At 39.9% G+C, this 24,216-nt stretch overlaps 2 protein-coding genes across 4 annotated transcripts in view; both read right to left on the reverse strand.

Annotated features, from left to right (window-relative positions):
• The window catches only part of TMEM45A (transmembrane protein 45A), a 67,577-nt gene extending 50,024 nt beyond the window's left edge, over positions 1-17,553 (reverse strand). For all 3 annotated transcript variants that reach the window (XM_059164347.1, XM_059164349.1, XM_059164348.1), the window contains exon 1: positions 17,212-17,553. The gene's annotated coding sequence lies outside the window, so the exon portion shown is untranslated. The remainder of the gene's footprint in view (positions 1-17,211) is intronic.
• A 678-nt stretch (positions 17,554-18,231) lies between these two features.
• Positions 18,232-18,781, reverse strand: LOC131825927 (cytochrome c oxidase subunit 6A1, mitochondrial-like). Its single transcript, XM_059165250.1, has one exon. It carries the CDS (start codon positions 18,766-18,768, stop codon positions 18,433-18,435), a length of 336 nt encoding a protein of 111 aa, XP_059021233.1. The 5' UTR covers positions 18,769-18,781; the 3' UTR covers positions 18,232-18,432.
• Positions 18,782-24,216: the final 5,435 nt, after the last annotated feature.

Below are 24,216 nucleotides of genomic sequence, written 5' to 3' on the forward strand. Positions count from 1 at the left end.
GAACATAATAATGATAATAAAGGAAAACTATAAATAACTCTATACTGACAAATTGGATAACCTAGATGAAATGGACCAATTCCTTGGTCCATTGTTTGGACAATTTATCAAACTCACAAAAGAAAAGATATAGACAATATAAATATGCCTATGTATATTAAAGAAATTGAATAAGTAATTAATGACCTTCCAAAAGACAAAGAACAGGCCCAGATGGGCTCACTGGTGAATTCTACCAAACATTTAAGGAAAAAATTGTATTGATTCTGTATTCTACTTCCAGAAGACATAAGTAAAGGGAATACTTCTTAACTTATTCTATGAGGCCAATGTTACCCTAACACTAAAACCAAACGAAGACATTACAGGAAAACAAAACTACAGACCAATATATCTCATAAACATAGAAGCAAAACTCCTCAGCAAAACATTAGCAAATCAAATCACAAAAATGTATTAAAAAATTATACATTACAACCAAGTGAGATTTATCCCAGCATGGTTTTTGAATGTTGTCAGTATTTTAAATGTTAGTTCAACATTAAAAAATTAACTAAATTAACAAATCACAATAGGCTAAAAAAGAAAAATCACATAATCATACCAATAGATGCAGAAAAAGCATTTAACAAAATCCCACTCATGATTACTTAATTTCTTAAAAAGAAAAAACCTCTCAGCAAACTGGAGTGAAGGGGAAGCTTCTTTAACCTAATAAAGAATATCTACAAAAATCTACAGCTAACATCATACTTGATGGTGAGAAACTTAAAGTTTACTTGCTAAAATCAGGAATAGACACCATTGTAGTAGAAGTCCTAGCTAAAGCAATAAGAGAAGAAAGGGAAATAATATGTACACATTGGGAAGGAAGAATTAAAACTGTCTTTGTTCACAGATGACCTGAAAATCTGTATAGAAAATCCAAAATAATTGACAAGAAACTAGAACTAATAAACAACTGTAGCACAGTTTTGAGATACAAGGTTAAAATGCAAAAGTAAGTGGGACTGCTTTTCTAAGGCAAAGGAAACCATCAGCAGAATGAAAAAGCAACCTATAGAATGGGAGAAAATATTGGCAAATCATATCCAAAATATATAAAAAACTCATACAACACAATAATAAAAAAATTAAAAATCCAATTTTAAAATGGGCAGAGAAATTGAATAAATATTTTTCCAAGAAAGACATACAAATGGTCAATGGGTATGCAAAAAGATGTTTAACACCACTAATCATCAGGGAAGTGCAAATCAAATCCACAGTGAGATATCACCTCACACTTGTTAGAATGGCTATTGTCAAAAAGGAAAAATAACAAGTACTGTGAAGGATGTAGAGAAAAGAACACTGTTGGTGGTAATGGAAACTGGTACAGCCACTATGAAAAACAATATGAAGGTTCCTCAAGAAACTGAAAATGGAAATACCATATGATGCAACAATTTTACTACTTGGAATTTACCTAAAAAAAAAAAAAAATCACTATCTCAAAAAGATAACTGCATCCCCATGTCTACTGCAGCATTATTTACAAGCCATGATGTGGAAACAACCTAATTGTCACCAACAGATGAATGGATAAGGAAAATGTAGTGTACGTGTATATATATATATATATACACACATATAAAAGAAAGAAATCCTGCCACTTGGGACAACACGGATAAAACTTGAGAACATTATGCTAAGCAAAATAAGTCAGACGGAGAAAGATAGGGAGTGTATGATCTCACTTATATGTGGAATCTAAAAAGAAAGAAAGAAAGAAAGAAAGAAAGAAAGAAAGAAAGAAAGAAAGAAAGAAAGAAAGAGAGAAAGAAAGAAAAACTTGTAGATATAGAGAACAGAGTAGTGGTTGACAGAGGTGGAGGAAGAAATGGTGATAAAATGGGTAGAAGTAGCCAAAAGGTATAAATTTCCAGTTATACGATAAATAAGTCCTGGGGGTAAAATGCTCAACATGGTTACTATAATTAGAAATACTGTATTGAATATTTGAAAGTTGCTAAAAAAAGTAGATCTTAAAAGTTCTCATCACGCACACAAAAAATCTTAAGTGTGTGTGGTGATGGATGTTAACTAGTAATCATTATGTTATATATAAACATACCAAATCATTATGTTGTATGCCTAAAATTAATATAATGTTATCTGTCTATTATATCTCAACAGAAAGGAAAAGAAAACCACAAATTGGCCCAATTAAAATGTGGGCTAAAGACCTGAAAAGACACCTCACCAAGGAAGATATGCAGATTGCAAATAAGCATGTGAGAAGATGCTTAGTAAATATGTCGTTAGGGAATTATAAATTTAAAAACAGTGAGATACTACTACGCACATATTAAAATGGCTAAAATCCATAACACTGACAGTACCAAATGTTGGTGACAATGTGGAGCAACAGGAACCCTCATTGCTTGCTGATGGGAATGCAATATGGCAACTTTGGAAGACAGGCAGCTTCTCACAAAACTACTCATATTCTTACCATATGCTCCAGCAATCAAACTTTAATATTTAGCCATAGTTGAAAATGTATATGCACACAAATACCTGCATATGGATGTTCATACCAGCTTTATTTACAACTGCCAAAACTTGGAAGCGACCAAGATGTCCTTCAGTAGATAAATGGATAAATAAAATGTAATACATCCATAAAATGGGACATTATTCAGTGGTAAAAGGAAATGAGCTATCAAGCTACAAAAAGACATGGAATAAACTTAAATGCATATGACTAAGTGAAAGAAACCAATCTGAAAAGGCTACAATACTACATGATGATTCCAATTACATGACATTCTAGGAAAGGCAATAACCACAGAGACAGCAAAAGATCAGTAGTTGCCAGGGATTAGGAAGGAGAGAGATGAATGGGCAAAACACAAAGGATTTTTAAGGCATTGAAACTATTTATATGATAATATAATGGGGGATATGTGCCATTATACATTTGTCAACCCATAGAATGTGCAACACTAAAAGTAAACCATAACATAGACTAACTTTGAGTGATATTAATGTGTCAATAAAGGTTCATCAAAATGTATCTCTTCACTGAGAGATACAGATTGTGGGGAAGGCTGTATACTTGCAGAGATAGGGGATACATGGGAATTCTATACTTCTGCTGAATCTTGCTGTGAATGCAAAACTCTTCTGAAAAATAAACGTTATTTTCCAAAAAAGACACTACAGGTAGATGCCCAATGTATAAAGTCACATGAACAATGAAATGAACAGTATCACTTTCCAGAACTCAGCAAAAAGGGAGAACTCACAAATTTATTCTGTATCTGGCATCTAATGAGCATCTTAACACAGCCCCAAAAGAAAAGCCAAAAGTCATATTCTGTGCTTCCAAACAATTTTTGTTTTCATGACCAAAGCTGGTGAGGACTTTTTGAATCAACAGGAGGGAATGGCGGAGTCAGCAAGCACTCCTACTGACTGGAGATTGTGTCTAGTACGCTGCAGGGGAGTTCTCTTGGTGCCTTCACAGAAGCCAACTATGTCCCAGCCAGCCGAGTCACCCTCTGGCCTTGGCCCAGGAAAGAGCCTCCCAGAAATAACTGCCAAATTCCACAGTCACTTTCAGCTTCTGCAGGCCTATTTGTATGATCAGAGCACTAAATAACCACAGTCACAGCTGAAGAACCTTCTTTGTGCGTGCCAGTTTTTTCCTCTTTCACTACCATGTTGCTCAATTCTGTTTCCTTTCTCTGAAATTCCTCTAGTTTATCCTAATTTCAAAAGCTCTATTTTCCCTGTTCTATACCTACAATAAGACAAGTGCTAAAACATAGTTATTGCTTGGGCCTCACCAATAGGAGACAAGAACAAGCATCAACCAGCTCCTCATGATCATCCCCCAGTGCATCCTCCTAGAAGGGCCTGAGTTTCATGTGAAGGCAGTGTGCATAGCTGTTCTGAGAGCACCCGGGCTCAGGATGCAGCCACATCTCTACCACCAGATGTGAAGGAGGTAATAACAGGCTCTATGGGTATAAAGGTACCCAACAGAAGCCAAAGAGAACCTACCTGGGAGAGTATCTCATAGTGTTTGTTTGCCAGTCCATTCCGAAAGAATTTAAGATTGCTTACAAAGATTGGGAACATAAAACAAAAAGGAATGAGGAAAATGAGAAGTTGAGGGGCTTGCAATTTCTGGATTGGGATTGAGAAAAGATTAGCTACAATTGAATGACCTCTAACTTCACAGTTCCCCACCTCATTCTGTCTCTTCTTTACCAGTCCTGCATGATTCTAGCTTTCTTGTCAAGGTCATCAAAGACCTCCATATTGCTAAATTCAATGGCCAATTCTGGCTTAGCGTACTTGAGCCACTAGCAGAATTTCACAAAGCTGAACACTGCCTGCTCCTTGGAATATACTCTTCCTATTATTTTTCCTCTTCACTAGCCCCTCCTTCCATTCTGTTTTCTCCTAATCCCTAGCTTCTTAGAATTAGAATGTCGTAGGGCTCAGTTTTTAGTGTTCTGTTCTATCTCCTCAGTACTGTGGAATCTCATCCCTTTCACATTCAACAGTATGCCACATGCCCACAGCTCCCCAATTTTTATTCACAGCCCAGACTTCTCCCCAGAACCCTAGACTCTTTATGTCCACCGGCCTACTTGGCTGTCCAACATACATCTCAAACTCAAAAGCATCCAAAGCAGATCTCTTGACACCCCAACTAGATCTGCCTACTCATGGTTTTCCTCCACTCAGTGACAACTACATTCTCCCAGGGTCACCAAAAATTTTACAGTCATCCTTGACTCCTCTCTTTCTCTCATTTCCCACATGCAATCTGTTAGAAAATCCTGTCAGCTCTATCTCCAAAACATGCTCAGGATCTGACCTCTTCTCACTACCTCCCCTGAGGCCACTCTGGCACAGGCCTGGGTTATTAAAATGGTCTCCGAACTGGATTCTGCTTCCACCTTTGCTCCTTTCAGACTATTCTTAACACAGAAGTCAGGGTTATCCTGTTGAGATGCAAGTCATGCACAACTCCTCGCAATAGCCTATATTGTTCCATATGATTTAGCCCCCAACACTTCTCCAGGCCCCTCTCTTCTCATCTACTCCCTATCAGCCACCCTGGTCTCCTTGCTTCTTCTTGAACACACCAGGCTCTCCTTCAGCTTCAGGTCTTTGTATTTGCTGTTCCTCCTGCTTGAAATACCCTACCCCCTCATCTCATCTAAACCTTTGTTCAAAGACCGTCTCAATGAGGCCTTCCCTGATCACTCTACTTACAACTTCCCCATCCCCTTTTCCTGTTTTATTTTCCCCATAATACAACCTCTCCTAACATACTTCATAACTTACTGACTTGTTTTGTTTATTGCAATTAGAAGAAAAGCTCCAAGAATGTTAAGATTCTTTTCTATTTTACTTTGCTGTTTAGAACTGTTCCTGGCATATAGTAAGTGGTTCGCATGTTAAGTGTTGGATAGATGAACAGAGGCATAAATAGATGAATAAGTGAATGGATGGATGGCTGGATGAATTGGTGGATGGAAAGAGTGGATAGCAGGACTTGTGCTTTGGCTGCCAGATTCCTGAATATCCCAGAGGGGGTAAATGTCACAAATCAAGCAGAAATCAGCATGTAAGACACAGATCTCCCCACATCTACTCTGCCTATGTAACTGTAACACTAGATCCTAATATAAAATGAAATGAAATGTCCATTCAACCATTAGAATTAGACTAGGCTTAGCTTTGTCTCAATCAGCCAGAGCCCACAATAAGCTGACTGAGAAAACACTCAGTTTTGAGTACAGGAGTTGAGAATGATAAGCCAAGACTCCAATGCTAGGGAAGGTGGCTAGAGGAGGTGTTGATAACACTAAAGGTACCAGTTTCTACTGAGTTTCTAATGTGTAACAAGTACAACACAAGGCTCTTGGCTAACTTTATCTCATTAATTCCTTGCCACACTGGGAAGAAGGTATTATTACCCCTATTTTACAAATCAGGAAACTGAAGTTCAGAGAGGTGAGTTATTTCCACAATATCCCAAATACACAGTAAAAGTTGGGATTCAAACTAGATCTATATAACTCAAAAGTTCTTATTCTTTACACACTAAAGGTTACTCTTGAAATGGTGAACCAACTTTTGTTTCAGATCAATTCTCCCTTCCTAGTCCTTCACCATACTTAGTCTCAGTATAGCAAACATCTTAGAATTGGAGCAGAAAGAATAAGAAAGAAGAAGTTAAAACTGAGTCTTTGTTTCTTAATTAATGCTAAAAATTTACCAACAGAATAAAAAAAATCAGTATGCTGAAATAGGACAACTTTCAGTTAGTTTTATGCACTTTCACACACCCACATACACACCAAAGACAACTAATAGGAAAACACAACAGTTAAACTCACCACACTACCCTCATCCAAATCTCTCATGGGTTGTAAGAACCAAAGGTGTGCCGGTTTGTAGCTAACAATCCTGGCAGATTCTGCTTAATACTCAAGAAAGAAAAGCATATTTCACCAGCATCAGCCTTGCAACAGCCCCAGAGAAATCTCTTTTTCTCCTCCCACTCATGTTTCTCCCTAAGCATATACTGTCAGTGGCCTCCACCTCCACCCAACTTACAGAAACCTGGCCCATTACACCCTGCAATTAATATCATCAGACTTGTGAGTCTGATTGTCAACCTAATTGGGCATGTTCTCACTTACCAGAAGACACTTGTCCTTCACATTCAGGGAGGCACTACTGACTTACTGTCAAAGTATTTCTCTAAAACCTGCAAGGTATTTACTTTCATTTATTCCCACTGTCACCAACTCTGCCTCTGGATTAATCACTTCTATAAAATTGTTCAACCAGGGACGCCTGGGTGGCTCGGTTGGTTGGGCAGCTGCCTTCGGCTCAGGTCATGATCCCAGCGTCCTGGGATCGGGTCCCACATCGGGCTCTTTGCTCGGCGGGGAGCCTGCTTCTCCCTCTGCCTCTGCCTGCCATTCTGTCTGCCTGTGCTTGCTCTCTCCCCCTCTCTCTCTCTGATAAATAAATAAAATTTAAAAAAAAAAAATTGTTCAACCAGCCAACTTAGGTGCTCAGTGTATAAACACAGCAAATGTAGAAGGTTCCCACAGGGATTAGGCCCACCCATGACTTTGTTTCCCTTACATGAGCCAACCCACCAACTAGCTCACACCCACCCCTACCCAAGGGCATCTATGAAGACTAAGAAAAAAACCAGGAATGAATATTCACAATCATTCTGCTAGTTTCAGCATTTGGACCCACCAACCAATAAGAATATTTCTTGGTTCTTGCTTTAAAAATAAGACCCACGATAGTGTGTGTAGAATGTACCTGTGAAATTCAAGTTGTGCTACCAAGAGCCCGTAAAACAAGGAGGTTTAGAAAATACTTCTTTTCAAAGGATGGCAGTAACCACATGCTGCCAACACCTGACTCGTCCTTTTAACTCCAGTCTCTAAATTAGTACAGAAATTGTTCCAGAAAAGCAGAAGATCCTCTGAAGACCCTATTAAAGGAGATTTAACATTCAATCAATAAAAACAAGAGAATGAGTAACAGTTTCATTAGGTGCTCATCTGGATACATAAACTTGGAAGAAAGTGATGAAACAGGCCTCTGATTTTATTTTCTCAACCTTGTTACACCTGTGTGACCCTAAAAGCTGAGAGAGAAAACCAGCTATATTATTTGTAGGGCCCAGAGCAAAAAGAAAATGTGGAGTCCCTTGTTTATAAATTGTTGAAAATTTCAAGATAGTGACAGCAGAGCATTAATACAAGCATTGGGGCCCCTCTAAAACTGAAACCCTTTAAAACTACAGAGGCTGCACATCCACAAAGTGGGCACTGCAGAAAAAGAACTTGTCCTCTGAGTGCTGGAAAGAGACCTGAGAGAAACTGTGGCTGAATTACATGCTCTTAAGCATCATTCCTTCTGGGTGGAGTGTTCCAGAAAGCTCAAAGTCCCACGAAGTATTATTCCATTCCAACTGGATTGATCTGGAAAGATATATCTTACAGGAGTGGACTCAGTAAGAAATCTGAATGCTTGCTGATAGAAAATTTCCTATAATTTTGTTTAGAGAAGAGATTACTTTATCAGGTTGGAAGAGTCCTCTTTGGTCACTGGCTTAGTAATGGTTGGATTTCATAAGAACTGATCACAAAAAAATATAAGACTCAACTTTATGGCTAAGGGAGTAAGTCTTCAAGCAAACTTTCAACAAAATTTTTGAGAAGACTGGTTCAGTCATTTCTTTTTTTCTCTTTCTGCCTTTTAACTAGTCTTAAGTTCACTTTTCTTCTTGCTTTTTTAGTCAATATGGACTCAGAACTTCCCTTAATGAATTCATCTCAAATCATACCCACAGGAAAAAGACAAACTTTGATTTGGGGATAGTGGAGGAGAGGATATTTCTAAACATCATTTGTTAACTGAAACATGGAAAAGTAAAGTGATGATGTGCCAAACAATGAGGAGAGAAGATACCCTTTGAGCCCACAGCCTTTCCTGAAAATTTACTTTTCCAGGCCTTAACAAGTTCCTCATTAACAATAGTCCACTTCCAAATCTGGAAATCTGCTTTATGATTCAGCACAAGCAGTGATCGATAATGTACCAAAAGGATAATTCAGAAGCATAAGTGGGCTCAGTAAGAGTCAAAGCTGTTTTTCATAAAATGTAGGACTGTGCTCTCTGAAGGTAGTAGTGGATGCTTTTTCAGTGATAGCCCCAAACTTTTTTAAAATTATTTTTATTTGAATGTAGTTAACACACAATGCTATATCAGCTTCAGGTGTACAACACAGTTTATACATTATGCTATGTTCACCACAAGTGTAGCCACCATCTGTCACCGTACAATACTATCACAATACTATTGACTATATTCCCAGTACTGTGCCTTTTAGTCCAATGATTTATTCATTCCATAACTGGAACGCTGTATCACACTCCCTTTCACTCATTTTGCCCACTCCCTCACCCCCCCACCCCAAGAGGGAACCATCAGTTTGTTCTCTGTATTTACAGGTCTGACTATGCTTTTTGTGTGTTTATTCTCTTCTGAAAAACTCAGCTCCCATCCAAGAAACAAACAGAATGTCACCACCAATCAGAGTGCAGAACCAGTTTCATCCACTCACCCCACCCTCTCTTACTCATTACCAGCATGAAACATAAATAATTTAACATAATGCCAAAAGCAAAACCAACAACACTTAACACAATTAATAAAACAACAATTAGATATTATCAAGCTTTTTACACATTTATCTCCAGGAACCAGTCTTCGTCCTGAATTGCATCCTCCTGGCAGACTAGTGGCCTCTGATATACACGGGAGTACAGAAGGTGCTATAGAGTCCTGAGCTCATCAGATAGAGGCAGAAGGCTCTCACCCATGATCTCTTAATCTTTTCTGAATCTCTCTCTCTTTCTCAATGGAAAAAATGAGAGGAACAAAATCTCCTTCAAACAATGCTGATTTGGTGGAAATTAAAGTGGAAAATGGACTTCACTTATCATCTAGTATGGCTGTTATTATTGTTAAATCCTGCAAATGAATCATTTCTGCTATGAGAACCATCACAGTGACATGGGAATACTGACCATCATCCATCCCTACATCCCAATCATTAGTATGGTCATCGCTAAAATTAAGTAAAGTTTTCTAAGACTTCTGACTGAAAGCTTCCTTTCTAGATGAAAAAGTGACGTTGGTACCTCTCACTTAAAAGACAAACTGACTTCCAGTTTTCCCAAAGACTGAGCTTTTAGTCCCTATCCTCCAAAGAAAGTAAGATCTCTACCACATGATAGTAATAATATCCTGTTGTCATCTTAAGTAGGAGCTTTCCCAATAAATGATCTGGGCTACAACAAACTGAAAAACAGAGTTTCCCAGCATCTGAGATATGTGTAAGTTGTATGAAGCAACAATATATCTGCATAGACAAAGTGGGAAGGAATGATAAGGTGCTCAGCACCGGCCAAACGGAAGAAAACTCATTTTATTCTATAAACTTGTCAAGTCACTAAGTTGTACACCTGAAACTAATGTAACATTTCATGTCAACAAATTTTTTTTTGTTCACCATTTCTTTGTCTTTTTTTTAAACTTTATTTTATTTTTTCAGTGTTCCAAGATTCATTGTTTATGCATCACACTCAATGCTCCATGCAATACATGTCCAGATTTTTTTAAAAAGGAAAATTTGTTCGTTCTAGCAGCAAAGCATCTATGCAGAGATATCCAGATAGGGTGTCAGACTGCACTTCAAGGAAGCAGTGGAGCAGAGAAAAGAAAATGTCCAATTCTCAGAGGGAGAAGAGACAGCCCAGGCTCAAAGCCCGGACATAAGGTATGAACCTCTAGAGTTTTAAGCCCATGCCTGACTCCAGGGCATCCTTCTCTGACCCAGCCTCCTATCTCTAGTAATGAAATCAAGCCCTGCCCTTTCAACTTCAGTCACAGTTTCAACTGGACTTTGTGAATTCATTCCCCATGTGCCTCTGTTGGGTTTCAAAGGCTTCTGGTTCTAGATTCTGGCTTAGTCAAACCCCTTAGACCTATCAGCTGATCTTGGCAGCCCTGTTTTGGCCCTTGCTTCTCTCCATGAGGCCTTCAACTCTGAGTCATCCATTAGCCTCAACAAATTAGCTTCATCTCATCCCCCACCCATTATCCTCTACTCCTAGCTCCAGCCCTTAGGATGCATGATGCATTTGGCCAGTATTACTCTTAGCTGAGTTCACCTCACCATAATCCAATGTGGAGGCTGGTGTTATCAAGCACAGAAAAAGAATCTTAAAAAGCAATAATAGTCATTGAAGAAGAACTTCTATCTTAGAAGCCAAGGTAAAATCAATACAGACCACGGTTTGGCAAATTCTGGCTTATTATATACAAAATGTTACCATAGTGAAGACCTCAAATGTTTGACTTTTTAATAGTACAAATATATGCATGTAAGTATACCTCCAGGAGAGTCAGGGAGAGTGTATTTATTCCCATTTTAAACACAACTGCTTCACTATTTTAGGGTGCCAGACATTGTGAATTTTACTTTGTTTGGCACTGAGCATTTTTTTATTCCTATAAGAATTACTTTTTTTAACTTACAATTCCACTTCTAGGTTTATACCCAAAAGAACTGAAAGCAGGAATTCCAACAGATAACTGTACACCGATGTTCGGAGCAGCACTATTTAAAATAATTAAAAGATGGCGTATTGGTTAAGGTTCTTCAAAGAAATAGAATTAATAGGATATCTGCACAACTACATGTCTATGTCTACTCTCTATACATAGCTAAATCTATAGCTATATGATATAGAGAGAGGGACTTATTTTAGGAATTGGCTAACATGATTACGAAGGCTGGCAAGTCTAAAATCTTCAGGATAAGCCAGCGGGCTAGAAACTCAAGGAAGAAATGATGTTGCCATTTAAGTCCAAAGGCTGTGTGCTGACAAAACTCTCTGTTGTCAAAAGGAGGTCAGTCTTTTTCTATAAGGGCCTACTAATCTAAATGTTAATCTCATCTAAAAAATACCTTCTCAGAAACATCTAGAATAAGTTTTGCCTTATTTGATTAGTGTGGCCTAACCAAGTTGATGCAAAAAATTAGCCATCACAGATGGAAACAACACAAATGTCTTTCAACCAATGAATGGATAAACAAAATGTGATATACACATATAATGGAATATTATTCAACCTTAAAAATACCTTCTATAACATGGATGAACCTTGAAGACATTATGCTAAATGAAATAAGCCACTCATCAAAAGACAAACATTGTATAATTCCATTTATATGAGGTACATAGGGTAATCAAATTCCTAAAGACAGTACAATGGTGATTGCCAGTCAGGGAAGGTGACAGTCATTGTTTAATGACTATGGAGTTTCATTTTGGTAAGAAAGTTCTGGAGATAGATGTAATTCTGCACAACAATGTGAATGTATTTAATGCCATTGAACTACACATTTAAAAATGGTTAAAATGGCCAATTTTATGCTTTTTACCACAATAAACAATGAATTGCTTATATGCTTAGGCTTTATTATGATCCAGATACTATGCTAAATTCTTTATATGGATTTTTCTCATTTAATGTCTATTGTTATCTCCCACTTTATAATAATAAATGCAACATAATAAATCCTCCTAGAGAAAGTGACTTATTCAAGGTACACTAGTAAGAAGCAGATCTGTGATTAAAACCCTCACAGTCTGACTCCAAAGTCTATGTTCTCAGTCAGAATGCTATACTGAAAATACTGTCTCCATTAACACAATGAAGTAAAAAGCAAATTAAAATATTTTTCAAATACTAGTTTAGAGTTGATCCAAGACTTAAAGAATATAAAAGACTTAAAAGATGTCAAATCCAGGCTAGATATAATGGGATACCTAAAATAATCCTGCATCAATCTTCATCATGAGAAGCTCTAATCCCAAAACCATAGCATCTCCAGAGTAAGAGAATAAACTTTGATGCCCAAGAAATAGAAGTAGAGGGCGCCTGGGTGGCTCAGTGGGTTAAGCCGCTGCCTTCGGCTCAGGTCATGATCTCAGGGTCCTGGGATCGAGTCCCGCATCGGGCTCTCTGCTCAGCAGGGAGCCTGCTTCCTTCTCTCTCTCTCTCTGCCTGCCTCTCAGTGTACTTGTAATTTCTCTCTGTCAAATAAATAAATAAAATCTTTTAAAAAAAAAAAAGAAAGAAAGAAAGAAATAGAAGTAGAATATTTACCTGACACCTGCCCCTTTTTCCCACAAGCCTTAAACATTTCAGTTTCTCTATTTTTTTTTAATAAATATGTTGTGGTTCTAAGCCACAATATTTTCAATGATGAAAAACAGAGCTTTTCCACCATTTCCATGAATAAAATAAGGTTGTCCACTCCGGTATTTTTTTAAAGATTTTATTTATCTATTTGACAGAGAGAGATCGACAGTGAGTGAGGGAACACAAGCAGGAGGAATGGGATAGGAAGAAGCAGGCTTCCCCCTGAGCAGGGAGCCCGATGTAAGGCTCAATCCCAGGACCCCGGCATCATGACCTAAGCCAAAGGCAGACACTTAACAATTCAGCCACCCAAGCGCCTCACTCTTGGTACTTTAATTCAACATAGTACCAGAAGCCCCAGCCACAGCAATCAGACAAGAAAAAGAAATAAAAGGCACCCAAATTGGTAAGGAAGAAGTGAAACTTTCACTATTTATAGATGACATGATACCCTATATAGAAAACCCTAAAGACTCCAAAAAAAAAAAAACTACTAGAATTTATAAAGAAATTCAGTTAAATTGCAGGATACAAAATTAATATACAGAAACCTGTTGCATTTCTATATACTAATAATGAAGCAGCAGAAAGAGAAATTAAGAAAACAACTCTACTTATAATTGTATTAAAAAGAAAATACCAAGGAGTAAACTTAACCAAAGAGGCGAAACATCTGTACTGCAAAATATCAAATACTACTGAAAGAAACTGAAGAAGACACAAACAAGTGGGAAACTATTCCATGCTCATGGATTGGAGGAACCAATATTGTTACAAATACTATGTCATTTCACTCATATGTAGAATTTAAGAAACAAAACAAAAGAACAAAATATAAGGAGTCAAACGAAAGAATAGACTCTTAAATACAGAAAACAAATCGGTGGCTGCCTGAATGGACATGGATGGGGGAAGGGGGAGGTAGATAAAGAGAACTAAGAGGGCACTTACTGTGATTAGCACTGACTAATGTATAGAATTGTTGAATTATTTTACACCTGAAATTAACGTAACGCTGTATGTGAATTATATTTCAACTAAAAGAATTGTGGTCCCATTTTTATTTTCAAATTATCTTTAGATCTATACCTGTGAGTAGACCCTTACAGAAGGACTGAAAGGATATAGACCAAACCGGTAACAAAGGCACTCTCTGAGGAGAGTGGTAAAATGAGAAGAAACCAAGTAAATAAAGGGGAAACCATGGCTTCTGACTCTTAAACACTTTGTTTTCAAAACGGATAATCATTTGGCTGATATTTACTGAATATCTACCATACATCTGGGTATTAAGGTGGGTTTTGTTCAAACAAGAGGAAAAGACAGAGTACTGGCCTGCAATGTGCCCCATCTAATGAATGAGCAAAATGTCTTCTGTCTCCAAACACCATATATCCCATAGACATGATTCATGTTGTTATTCTGGACCCTCCAGGGAAATTTTACCAGCTCAATTCTTCAAATGTGCCCTTCCCTTTCCATGATCCTACTCCCATGGACTTCTTGACTATCATCATAACAAGCAAGAGCAGAGGTTAGCCTAGTGGTTAAGGCTCTAGAGTTAGACTGGCTGTGTACCTGCCATTTGTTCACTGTGTGACCCTGGTCAAGTCTCTTAAGATGCCTGTGCCTCTGTCCCCTCAGTCATCAGGTAAGAGGATTACATGAGCTAAATTACATTAAGGCCTCAGAATAACATTCGCCATGTACTAAGTGGCCAAAAAATGTTAGCCACAGATGTCTTAAAGAGCTATCTGCAAACAACAGACTGTCCCAGAAATGAGGAGAGAAGAAAAAAAGATCATCCGAAAGAGCTAGAACCTTAGAGATAATTTTTCAAATGACAGCACAAAGAAGGGTATAATGGCTCCATGTCTTGCCCGAGGTCACACAGGTGGTCAGCCGCAGCGCCAGGGCCAGAGCTCAGGATCTCTCTGCTCCAGCACAATGCCCTCAAGGAAGAGAAAGCAGGAGAGCGCAAACCTGACGCATGTAGGTTTACCTGACAGGTCTTGCCTACTTCCATAACTGCGAACTACAAAGTTACAAGTATTAACGCGTGAAGAGATGATTCTCTCAGCAGGGGGAGAAAGAGCTGCTCTGCCAACACAGTGTGTATAGGAGAACGGGAGAGTTGGAACAATCACATCCATACCAAAGACTTTAGGGCAAGGCCTATCTCTAAAAAGTGTCAGGAATAATAGCCCGGAATAGCAGACTACATCAACAGAGCTTCCAGACAAACACCACGGAGTCTAAAAGGAACGGCCCAGCCTGGGTGGCTCAGTGGGTTAAAGCCTCTGCCTTCGGCTCAGGTCATGGTCCCAGGATCCTGGGATCGAGCCCCGCATCAGGCTCTCTGCTCAGTGCAGAGCCTGCTTCTCTCTCTCTCTCTGCCTGCCTCTCTGCCTACTTGTGTTCTCTATCTGTCAAATAAATAAATAAAATCTTTAAAAAAAATAAAAGTAAAAATAAAAGGAACGGGCCAGGCTCATTGCTCAGTCCTAACACACAGCCTGCTGGCCCTGAAGAGAGGTCACAGAAGTAGTGGAGTGGACAAGGAGACAGGACCCCAGAAAGAGATTGTTCCAGAAACACTTCCACCATATAACTGCTGCCATTTCAGCTTATCATCCCCCACCCTTCTACATCCCAAGCCTCCCCTTCCGCACTATCCTCTCCTGCTTCTCCCACCTGTCCAACCCTTCCATCCATGCACCTTTCACAGATTATCTGGAATTACAACCCATTGTCCCCAAGGATAGACCCATATTTTCCAGCCTTGGTGCTTTGCCCACGTCTCCCCTTTCTCCTAGAATGCCTGCTACCTGCTGTTCCATGAACACTTTACTTTCAACCAAACCTGTTTGGCAAAATCCTTTCCCAGAAAACGAACCTTCTATGAATCCATCCTACAACAAGAAGTCCTATTTCCATTCTTTGCACTCCCAGAATCTTCTAGCTCTTTCTCTGGCACCTGATAAATTCTACTCTCCTCTCAAGACTCTCTCTCCTTTACAGCCTTATATAGTGCATTATTAATAAGAAGTCAGCACTCAGTAAATGCTAGTTGCTAATCTGGGGGGTCAGAATGGTAGCTGAGAATCTGACATGAAGCTGAGGAAGCCGAGAAGGAAGGAAAGGAGAGTACAACAGAAAAGACTTACAATGTGCCAGAACTATTGTTTAACCTAAGTTAACGCACTTAGTCCTTGAGACAACCCATGAAGTAGGTAATAATATCTCCACATTACAGAGGAGGAAACTGAGGCACAGATGATCTGAGTAACTTATCCAAGGTTCTAACAGTGGAGTTGTGAGTTGAACCAAGCCAACAGGCTCTTTCTATTGCTTCTCTGCAACTCTGTTCCTTCTAACCTGCATCCCTGAAAACCACTTCAACTGTTCCATCCACTGTTTGCACCACCGTTCTGATTCAAAAACACTCGGCAACTTGCAATTATGGCACTAAATCTCCACCCACTGCTTCTGAACCAGAAATTACACATGAGTTTTGGTTAGATCTGCCATGACAATAAATAATATATGACAAAGTCTCAAATCCAAAACATTGTTTAAACAAATTATAGATATTTTGAATGGAATGGACCTCGGGCCATTCACCTAGCTCAACATTTGCCATCATTTCCTTTTCTAAATTCTGAAATATGTGTCACAATTATCTGCAAGTATACACATCTAATTATCACTCTAAATATTACTTTGATAGAATTAAGGGATTAACATACAACTATAAGTTATCGACGCACACAATTGTCTGTCACATATTTAATGAGCTTTTGACCAATAGTAAAGGATTTTGGTCCCCTACTATGGATAAGAGAACCTAGAAAAGATGTATTTCGTTACAACCACATTTACATGTAGGTGAAACAGCAGTTACCTATAGAATTCAGAATGTAAGTTAATATTAAACATCCTATTAAGAGAAGCAAAAGTTTTGTTAATTCAGAATAAGTTTGGTAACTTTCTCAATCCTGTATCCAAACAGGGAAGGTGGGGGTGGATAAAGATTTCAGCTTTACAAATATATATTCTGTTCCCACAGAAAGAAATAGGAAAATAAATTTTTCAGTAGATTCCACTTTGAGATTTGGAGAGGCTTACAACGGGATGCCAGTTAAATTTCTGTTCCCAGGAAATTTTTGAAAATAACACACACGTAACCAAAAAAAAAAAAAAAAAATGAAATGAAATTGTTAGCAAAGCAGAAGGAAAGGAAGCCGGGGGTCTGCGCAGATCGTGGCAGCAAGCGATCTTCTCATTTCCCTGATGAAGAGTAGATAATGGGAACAGCAAAAAGACGCAGGAGAGAGAGATCACAGCGGGAGAAATAAGATATCCAGCATGTCTCCAGAACTTACCCAACTTGGTCTGTTTACTCAACACTACTTTTCTCACTTTGCCAGTTTTAAATCAGACAGCGGCTGGGCTTTTGTTGTTGCTGTTTCTGTTCTTTTGATCCCAGTGCCCCCATGAAAATTAAACTGTGTGCTGGATGGGATCTGGCCCCGTCTCAGCGGAGGAGAAAAGTTTAAGCTTGGATCCTCGGTTGCTTCTTTGGGAATATGAATAATAATAAGTGGCTAGCAGGAGAGAACGTGGGGGACGTGCCCAGCTGACGTCGGGCCCGCGAAGGGGCCGCACAGTTCCCCAGCGCAGCTGTCCAGATGTGCTTCATCTGGTTCCCCCGCGGGGCACGAACCTCGGCGGGCCGACTACCCGAAGCTCCAGCTCATTGGTGACCGCGACTCCTCGCTGGCCTCCTATTGGTCAACCAGCCCGCCACTCTCGAGGGTTTCGGCCCGCCCCCGCCCGCCGGGCTAGTTCGCTCCATCCTCGAAAAGAACCTGGAAGTGCAGCGCGGGCGCTGATGTGGCACTCAACAGCGGCAGCGGGCCCGGGAGGGGCCCGGGATCGAGAGGGGCTCCTGCGCACCCCGACTTTACCCCTGCCCTGGCCCCCGTTATGCCCATGCTTTTAGGCCATTAGGCTGGTCTGCTTAAAACATGACTATTGCAGTCTGTTCTTGGGATAAAATTAAGGCACGCCAGAGTTGGCTTGAAGCCCCTGCATTTCCGAGTGGAAGGGACTGGGGCCCCGGGATGCCCACGCCCCCAAAAGGCGTTCAGGCCTCGCCTGAGGACTTCACTCTTGCCGCTTTCTCTGGGGAGCCAATAATAAAATTCAAGAGACTGTTTCTTGGGGACAATATTCTTTTGTTGGGGGAAAAAAATTTAATGAATCCTTCATTGAAGTCATTATTAGCCGGGAAGGTGGCTGTTTCCGCGAGGAAGCCCAGTGTTGGTTACAGGAGTGCTTTGGAAAACTTGGTTGGCTTGGAGTTTGTTTGTTTGTTTGTTTTTGTTTTTTTGTTTTTTTGTTTTTTTTTTTTTTTTTACCAATCTAAGTTATTTATTTAAGCCATCTCCTGCCACAAGCAAAGGGATGGAAGATCAGTATACTGGTCATCATTTGATACAAGTAAGGAAGGTGAGCTTATGGTCCCATAGACTTTTCTGGTCCGTGTGGAGAGCCATGGTCCAAACCAGTGCTGTGGTCCCCATTGGGTGGTGGTCCAGGTTCTATTCATCTTCATAGCCGGTTGGAAGTGGATTCACGTGAGAGTTATGGAATAGAGTATGATTACCATCTCCCCAGGGAAAGGGCTTGGACCTGATGCGGAGATGAGGGTAGGCGACGAACTCGGGTCTCTCATGCTCTCCATGTTGCGACTTCAGGAAGACATTCAGCATGCTCACAGCCACGCCGGGGAGCGCTACGAAGTAGGTGAGAGCCTTCCACATGCGTGCTGAGCCCTCCTCGCCGTGGGCGCCACTGGACATGGGCCGCCCCAGCTGTGCCCCGGACCGACCTAGCAGCCCAGACAACCGCAACAGAGGAGACGCCGCCGCCGCCATTTTCAAGCTGGACCTTGGAGTTTTTTGATGGGTGTTGGTAGTTGTGGAAAAATGAGAAATACTGCTTTATTTGTGAGACTTTAGACAGAACTGCACAAAAGGATACTTTGATCATGGGGAAATCATTGACTGGTTGATTAGCTGGGGTGGAGAGAGGTGGTCTGCAAATCAATTGCAATTATAATGTAAGGACATGATAGAAATGTGACCTCTCTAAGTCACTAAGATGCCAAGAGCATGAATCATTTGGGCCACACACCATGAAATGTCCCAGGCCTTGTACTAAACTGCTCTACCCACATTACCATATATAATTCTTACAACCATCTTATCAAGTCAATGCTATAATTATCTCCATTTTCAGATGAGACTACCAAGATGCAGAGAAGCCTATTCTAGCATGCTACCAAGGTCTCAAAATTATGTTTGTGGTACAGCATCATGGGGAATTACCATTATGATCTTACCTGCCATTTGTCAGGGAGGGGAGGAGTAGATCAGAATTTATTGAGTGCATGCCTCTACCTTCTGATGTCCAAAGATTTCACTACACAGATAATGTTCTCATGGTTGTTAAATTTGTTACCTATTGCTGTGTAACAGATTACCACAAATTTAGTGGCCTGAAACACCACACATTTATTATTGCACATTTTCTAAGGTCGGGAGCCCAGGCATTGCTTAATTGGATCTTCTGCTTAGAGTCTCACAAGGTTGCAATCAAGATGTCTGACAGGCTGCCTTCTCATCTGAAGGTTCAACTGGAAAAGTATCTGCTTCTGAGCTCCCTTAGGCTGTTAGCAGCAATCATTTCTTTGCAGTTACAGGGCTGAGTTCTCCGTTTCTTTTGGGATGTCACCTAACAGCTACCCTTACTTTCTAGAGTCTAGCTCTGCAGTTCCTAAAAGCCAGGAGGTGAAGATCATGGGGGTAGGGGGCGTGGGGAACCACCTTAAAGTCAGTCTGAGACCATGGATTAATCAGACACCGTAGTCTAGGTACCTGATTACTATGTAATCACACCTCCATAAACTCTCCAAAAACTTAGGACCCTGCTCACGAAGTAAAAAAAAATATTTGAGTGGATTAACAATATTCTATCCATCTGGGAGTCATGGAAATCCACAAAGGAGAGTTGGCCAATGAAATTAGTCATGAGGGGCGCCTGGGTGGCTCAGTGGTTTAAGGCCTCTGCTTTCGGCTCGGGTCATGATCCCAGAGTCCTGGGATCGAGTCCCGCATCGGGCTCTCTCCTTGGTGGGGAGCCTGCTTCACTTCCTCTCTCTCTGCCTGCTTGTGATCTCTCTCTGTCAAATAAATAAAATCTTTGAAAAAAAAAAAAAACTTTGAAATTAGTCATGAGTTTGGCTTTCTGGAACATTTGTAATCTGGTGCACTTTTTAATCTAAAAAGCCACTCAACAGTGGACTGATGGTCAAGGTATATATGATCAAACTTCCACACTCATTACCACTGACAAGAATCTGATATTAACTATCGGAACAGTTTCCTCAAAAGTTCACTGAAAAAAAAGATTCCTGGGAAATTCTACTTGTAAGAAAATGGAGTAGACATAATTTTCCGTATTTGCCCTGCTAGTACAACTAAAAATCCTGACTTAATATCTGGAACACCTTGTTTTATTGTGCTTTGCTTTGTTGTGCTTCTCAGATATTGTGAGTTTTGGATTTTTGTTTTTTGTTGTTGTTGTTGTTGTTGTTTTCCAAATTGAAGTGGTGGCAACCCTGTGTTGAGCAAGCCTAGTGGTGCCATTTTTTCAAACAGCACTTGTTCACTCTTTCTATCCAGGACACATTTTGGTAACTCTCAAAATATTTCAAAAAATTTTTTAAAAAAATAAAATAAAATAAAATAAAAATATTTCAAACTTTTTCATTATTATATTTGTTATGGTGATTTGTGATCAGTGATTATGACTTGCTGAAAGCTCAGATGGTAGCATTTTTTAGCAACAAAGAAATTTGAAATTAAGGTATGTACATCATTTTTTAGACATAATGTTATTTAATAGTTAATAGACTATAGTATAGTGTAAATATAACTTTTATATGCACTTGGAAACCAAAAGATTCATTTGACTCACTTTATTGCAATATTCACTTTATTGCAGTGGTCTGGAACTGAACCAGCAATATCTCCAAGGTATGCTTGTATATATAAGCATATGAAGACTTTGAAAGTTTGCAAAAAGCAGGTAGACAAACTAATAATCTAAGGACCCAAGGAATGACATGATGGTGAGTTCCCTGGGTTTTCTTTTTGTCTCATTGTCTCAGAGTTGGAAAACTACAGACAAATTTCCCTCATGAACATAGATACAAAAATCCTTAAAATGTTAGCAAACAGAATGCTGCAATATATAAACATAACTAACTGTACACCATGATCAAGTGGGTTTTTTCCCCAAGGATGGAAGGCTTGTTTAATATTCAATCAGTGTGGGACGCCTGGGTGGCTCAGTTGGTTGGACGACTGCCTTCGGCTCAGGTCATGATCCTGGAGTCCCGGGATCGAGTCCCGCATCGGGCTCCCAGCTCCATGGGGAGTCTGCTTCTCTCTCTGACCTTCTCCTCGTTCATGCTCTCTCTCACTGTCTCTCTCTCAAGTAAATAAATAAAAAAAAAATCTTAAAAAAAAAAATAAAAAAATAATAAAAAAAAAATAAAAAAAAAAAAAAAAAAAAATATTCAATCAGTGTAATCCATGATATTAACAGCCTAAAGAAGAAGCCTAAAAATCACACAGATATATCAGCGAATACAGAACACACATGTCACAAAATTCAGTACCATAAAAATGCTCAGAAACAGAAAAATAGAGAGGAATGGCCACAATTTGTCCCACAAAAAAACCTATTGCTAATATTACACTTAATGTAAAAGGCTAGGTGTTTTCCATATATATGTTGTGTCTTTATTTCTATAACATCCTTTACAATGACAAAATTATAGAAAGGGAGAACAGCTTCATGATTGTCAGGGGTTAAGGAGGTGGGAAGTGGGATTGGGGATGGAAATGAGTATGGCTATTAAAAGGCAACTCTAGGGATTCTGTGGTGATGGGTATGTTCTGTAGCTTGACTGTATCCATGGCATATTGTGCTATAATTTTGCAAAATGTTACCATTGAGGAAAACTGCAAATGGTACATGAACTTTTTTTGTATTATTTCTTATAACTGTATGTGCATCTACAATGATCACAAAATAAAAAGCTTAATTAAAAAAATATTTTTGACTTTACCTCTCTCACCTCCTTCTGGTCAACCTAGTGAAACAGTTTGGTCACTGAGCAAAAATACAGCTCTCTCCAGTAAGGGATAATATCCTTTCAACCATTTCCTGGCTCATGTTTGGGATGGAAGGGGTGGAGGGTGAAACAGAAGTATTTTGAAAATTCAGAAGTCTGCCCTGGCCATTCTTGGGCACGAATGTTTCACTCTTTCCCCTAATGGCAACACTAGGCCATCTAGGTTGGTATAGCTTCCAGGTGCAGACTGGCCAAAAGAGGGCCTGGAGGATTCAAATTTCATTCTGGTTCAGCCACCTGCTTTCTCTTGTTGGATTTACATCATCCTAGATCATAAGAATAATGAACACTTGGTTGAGTACAGTGCTCACTGAGTCTCCCATGCAGGCCCAACTGGAGGACATAAGGGATCTCTCTGTAAGTTAATATCATTAAGATGTGTTTTTCCTTCTTGCACCTGACCATCTAGACAAAAGATGTGGGTATGAAGAGGGTATGATTAGGAAAGAGGTGAGCTTATAGCTACTGGAAGGGACACACTGATTTTGTAGAGACAAAAGGACAACAACAACCCTAGGGAAGGACATCATAAACCCTGGGACCTAGGGAGGAGTGGATGGGAACATTAATCATATATTGTCTTTCAGAACTGCTGCTGGGGGCTGTCTCCTCAAGGAAAATGCCATGACGCAACTCTCTTAAAGTGTTGCAAGCATCTTAGATGACACAGTGGGTATGTCATTTGCTGTCAAACAGCCCTGACCACAATTTAATAACTGTTCCCTTAACCTCACCATAAAGTTTATTGGAAACAAAGGGTGACTCCAGCTCCTACACATTCCCTGACAACACCTGTCAACACCTCTGAATATTTTCTTCATTCCCATTCTCAGTCATCCCATGAGCTAGTGACATAGACAAACAGGACAGGGTGGACTGGCTACCCTCAGGTAGTCTTTCCAAAATAGGGACTAGCTTCAGCTATCCCTAAGGCCTAGCAGCTCCTGGCTAGGAGGCCACGTTGGAGGCACTGTCAATCTATGCCTCCTACCCCACACTGATGCAGACTCCCCTGAGTTGATACTCTCCAGAAATTATCAACAACCTGGTCTTTCCAGGGACCCTGTGTGCATCTCCAAGAGTGTATTTCTTGAAGGTCAGGCACTAACTTACCTCCCTCCCCAAAACACAGTGAATTGCACCTTAGGAATTATGACAAGAGACCTATAAGTGTTTAAACAAACACCACCAGCGGATCCAGTAACTTTCGGACCAAGAAGAAGATCTCTCAGAACTGAGACTATCCTTAGTTACTTGGAGATGCTTCCTGGAGGGATAAATGACTCATTACTTATGTGGAACTTGTTGGAATCTTCTTCTATGATGGGAGTCATCCAATTAGAAAAAAATGGCCCCAAATTACTCTAGCTAAAATGATCTTGTTCCTCAAAGGCATTCATATCCGGATTATTAAGGATGATAGACTGTCTCCTCATGGGCCAAGGCAGTCTGTACAATCATAAATATATCCTCGGATACTCACTTCTCAGTCAGGACTCTGGTTTTAGCACAGGAGCCATATCAAGGCTACTTATTCAGTTTCCTTCACAGGTCTATTAAGTCTTCTACTAAATCCTGGGCTCCTGATTTTCATCACCATGTATGGATTCCTGCCTGTGATGACTGTCCCTGTAAACACCGCCTTTGAGGCCTCCGTGCTTCTACAGCCTAAATCAAGTTTATAGCCAGTTGAACTGAGCCTGTCATTCTCTTCTTTGAGTTTTTCAAGGCAACCAACCAGAGGCTGTCAACTCTATAATTCATACAATCTAATCTAATACTGTGCAAGTGCTGATGCTATGGTGTGATCCAGTGTTTCCTCTTCCACTTATACTTCATCCCAATGCATGAAGAGAAAGAATCTGTTTAACTGTGTTGCTACACTAGGCCAGAGATTATCTTTGCCCCTTCTCCACAGCAATGGGATCCTTGTTGTCATCTCACCAGTAAGTGATCCACTTCTAGAGGCCCATCCTAATTATCAGGGTTCCAGTACTATTTCCAGTAATGTGTCTTAGTTTGGGTCCCCTCCCCAAAAAATCAGAACCTGGGATGAGAATTTGGTGCAGGTAGTTTAGTTGCTAGGTGATCTCAGGAAGCAGAAGCCAGGGAGGAGAAA

This window comes from Mustela lutreola, chromosome 2 (genome assembly GCF_030435805.1).
Source record: "Mustela lutreola isolate mMusLut2 chromosome 2, mMusLut2.pri, whole genome shotgun sequence".
NCBI classification, from domain to species: Eukaryota; Metazoa; Chordata; class Mammalia; order Carnivora; family Mustelidae; genus Mustela; species Mustela lutreola.

What these genes read in the sequence shown, in the direction of transcription:
- LOC131825927 (XM_059165250.1), bottom strand. Translation starts at nt 18,768, where the DNA reads ATGGCGGCGGCGGCGTCTCCTCTGTTGCGGTTGTCTGGGCTGCTAGGT.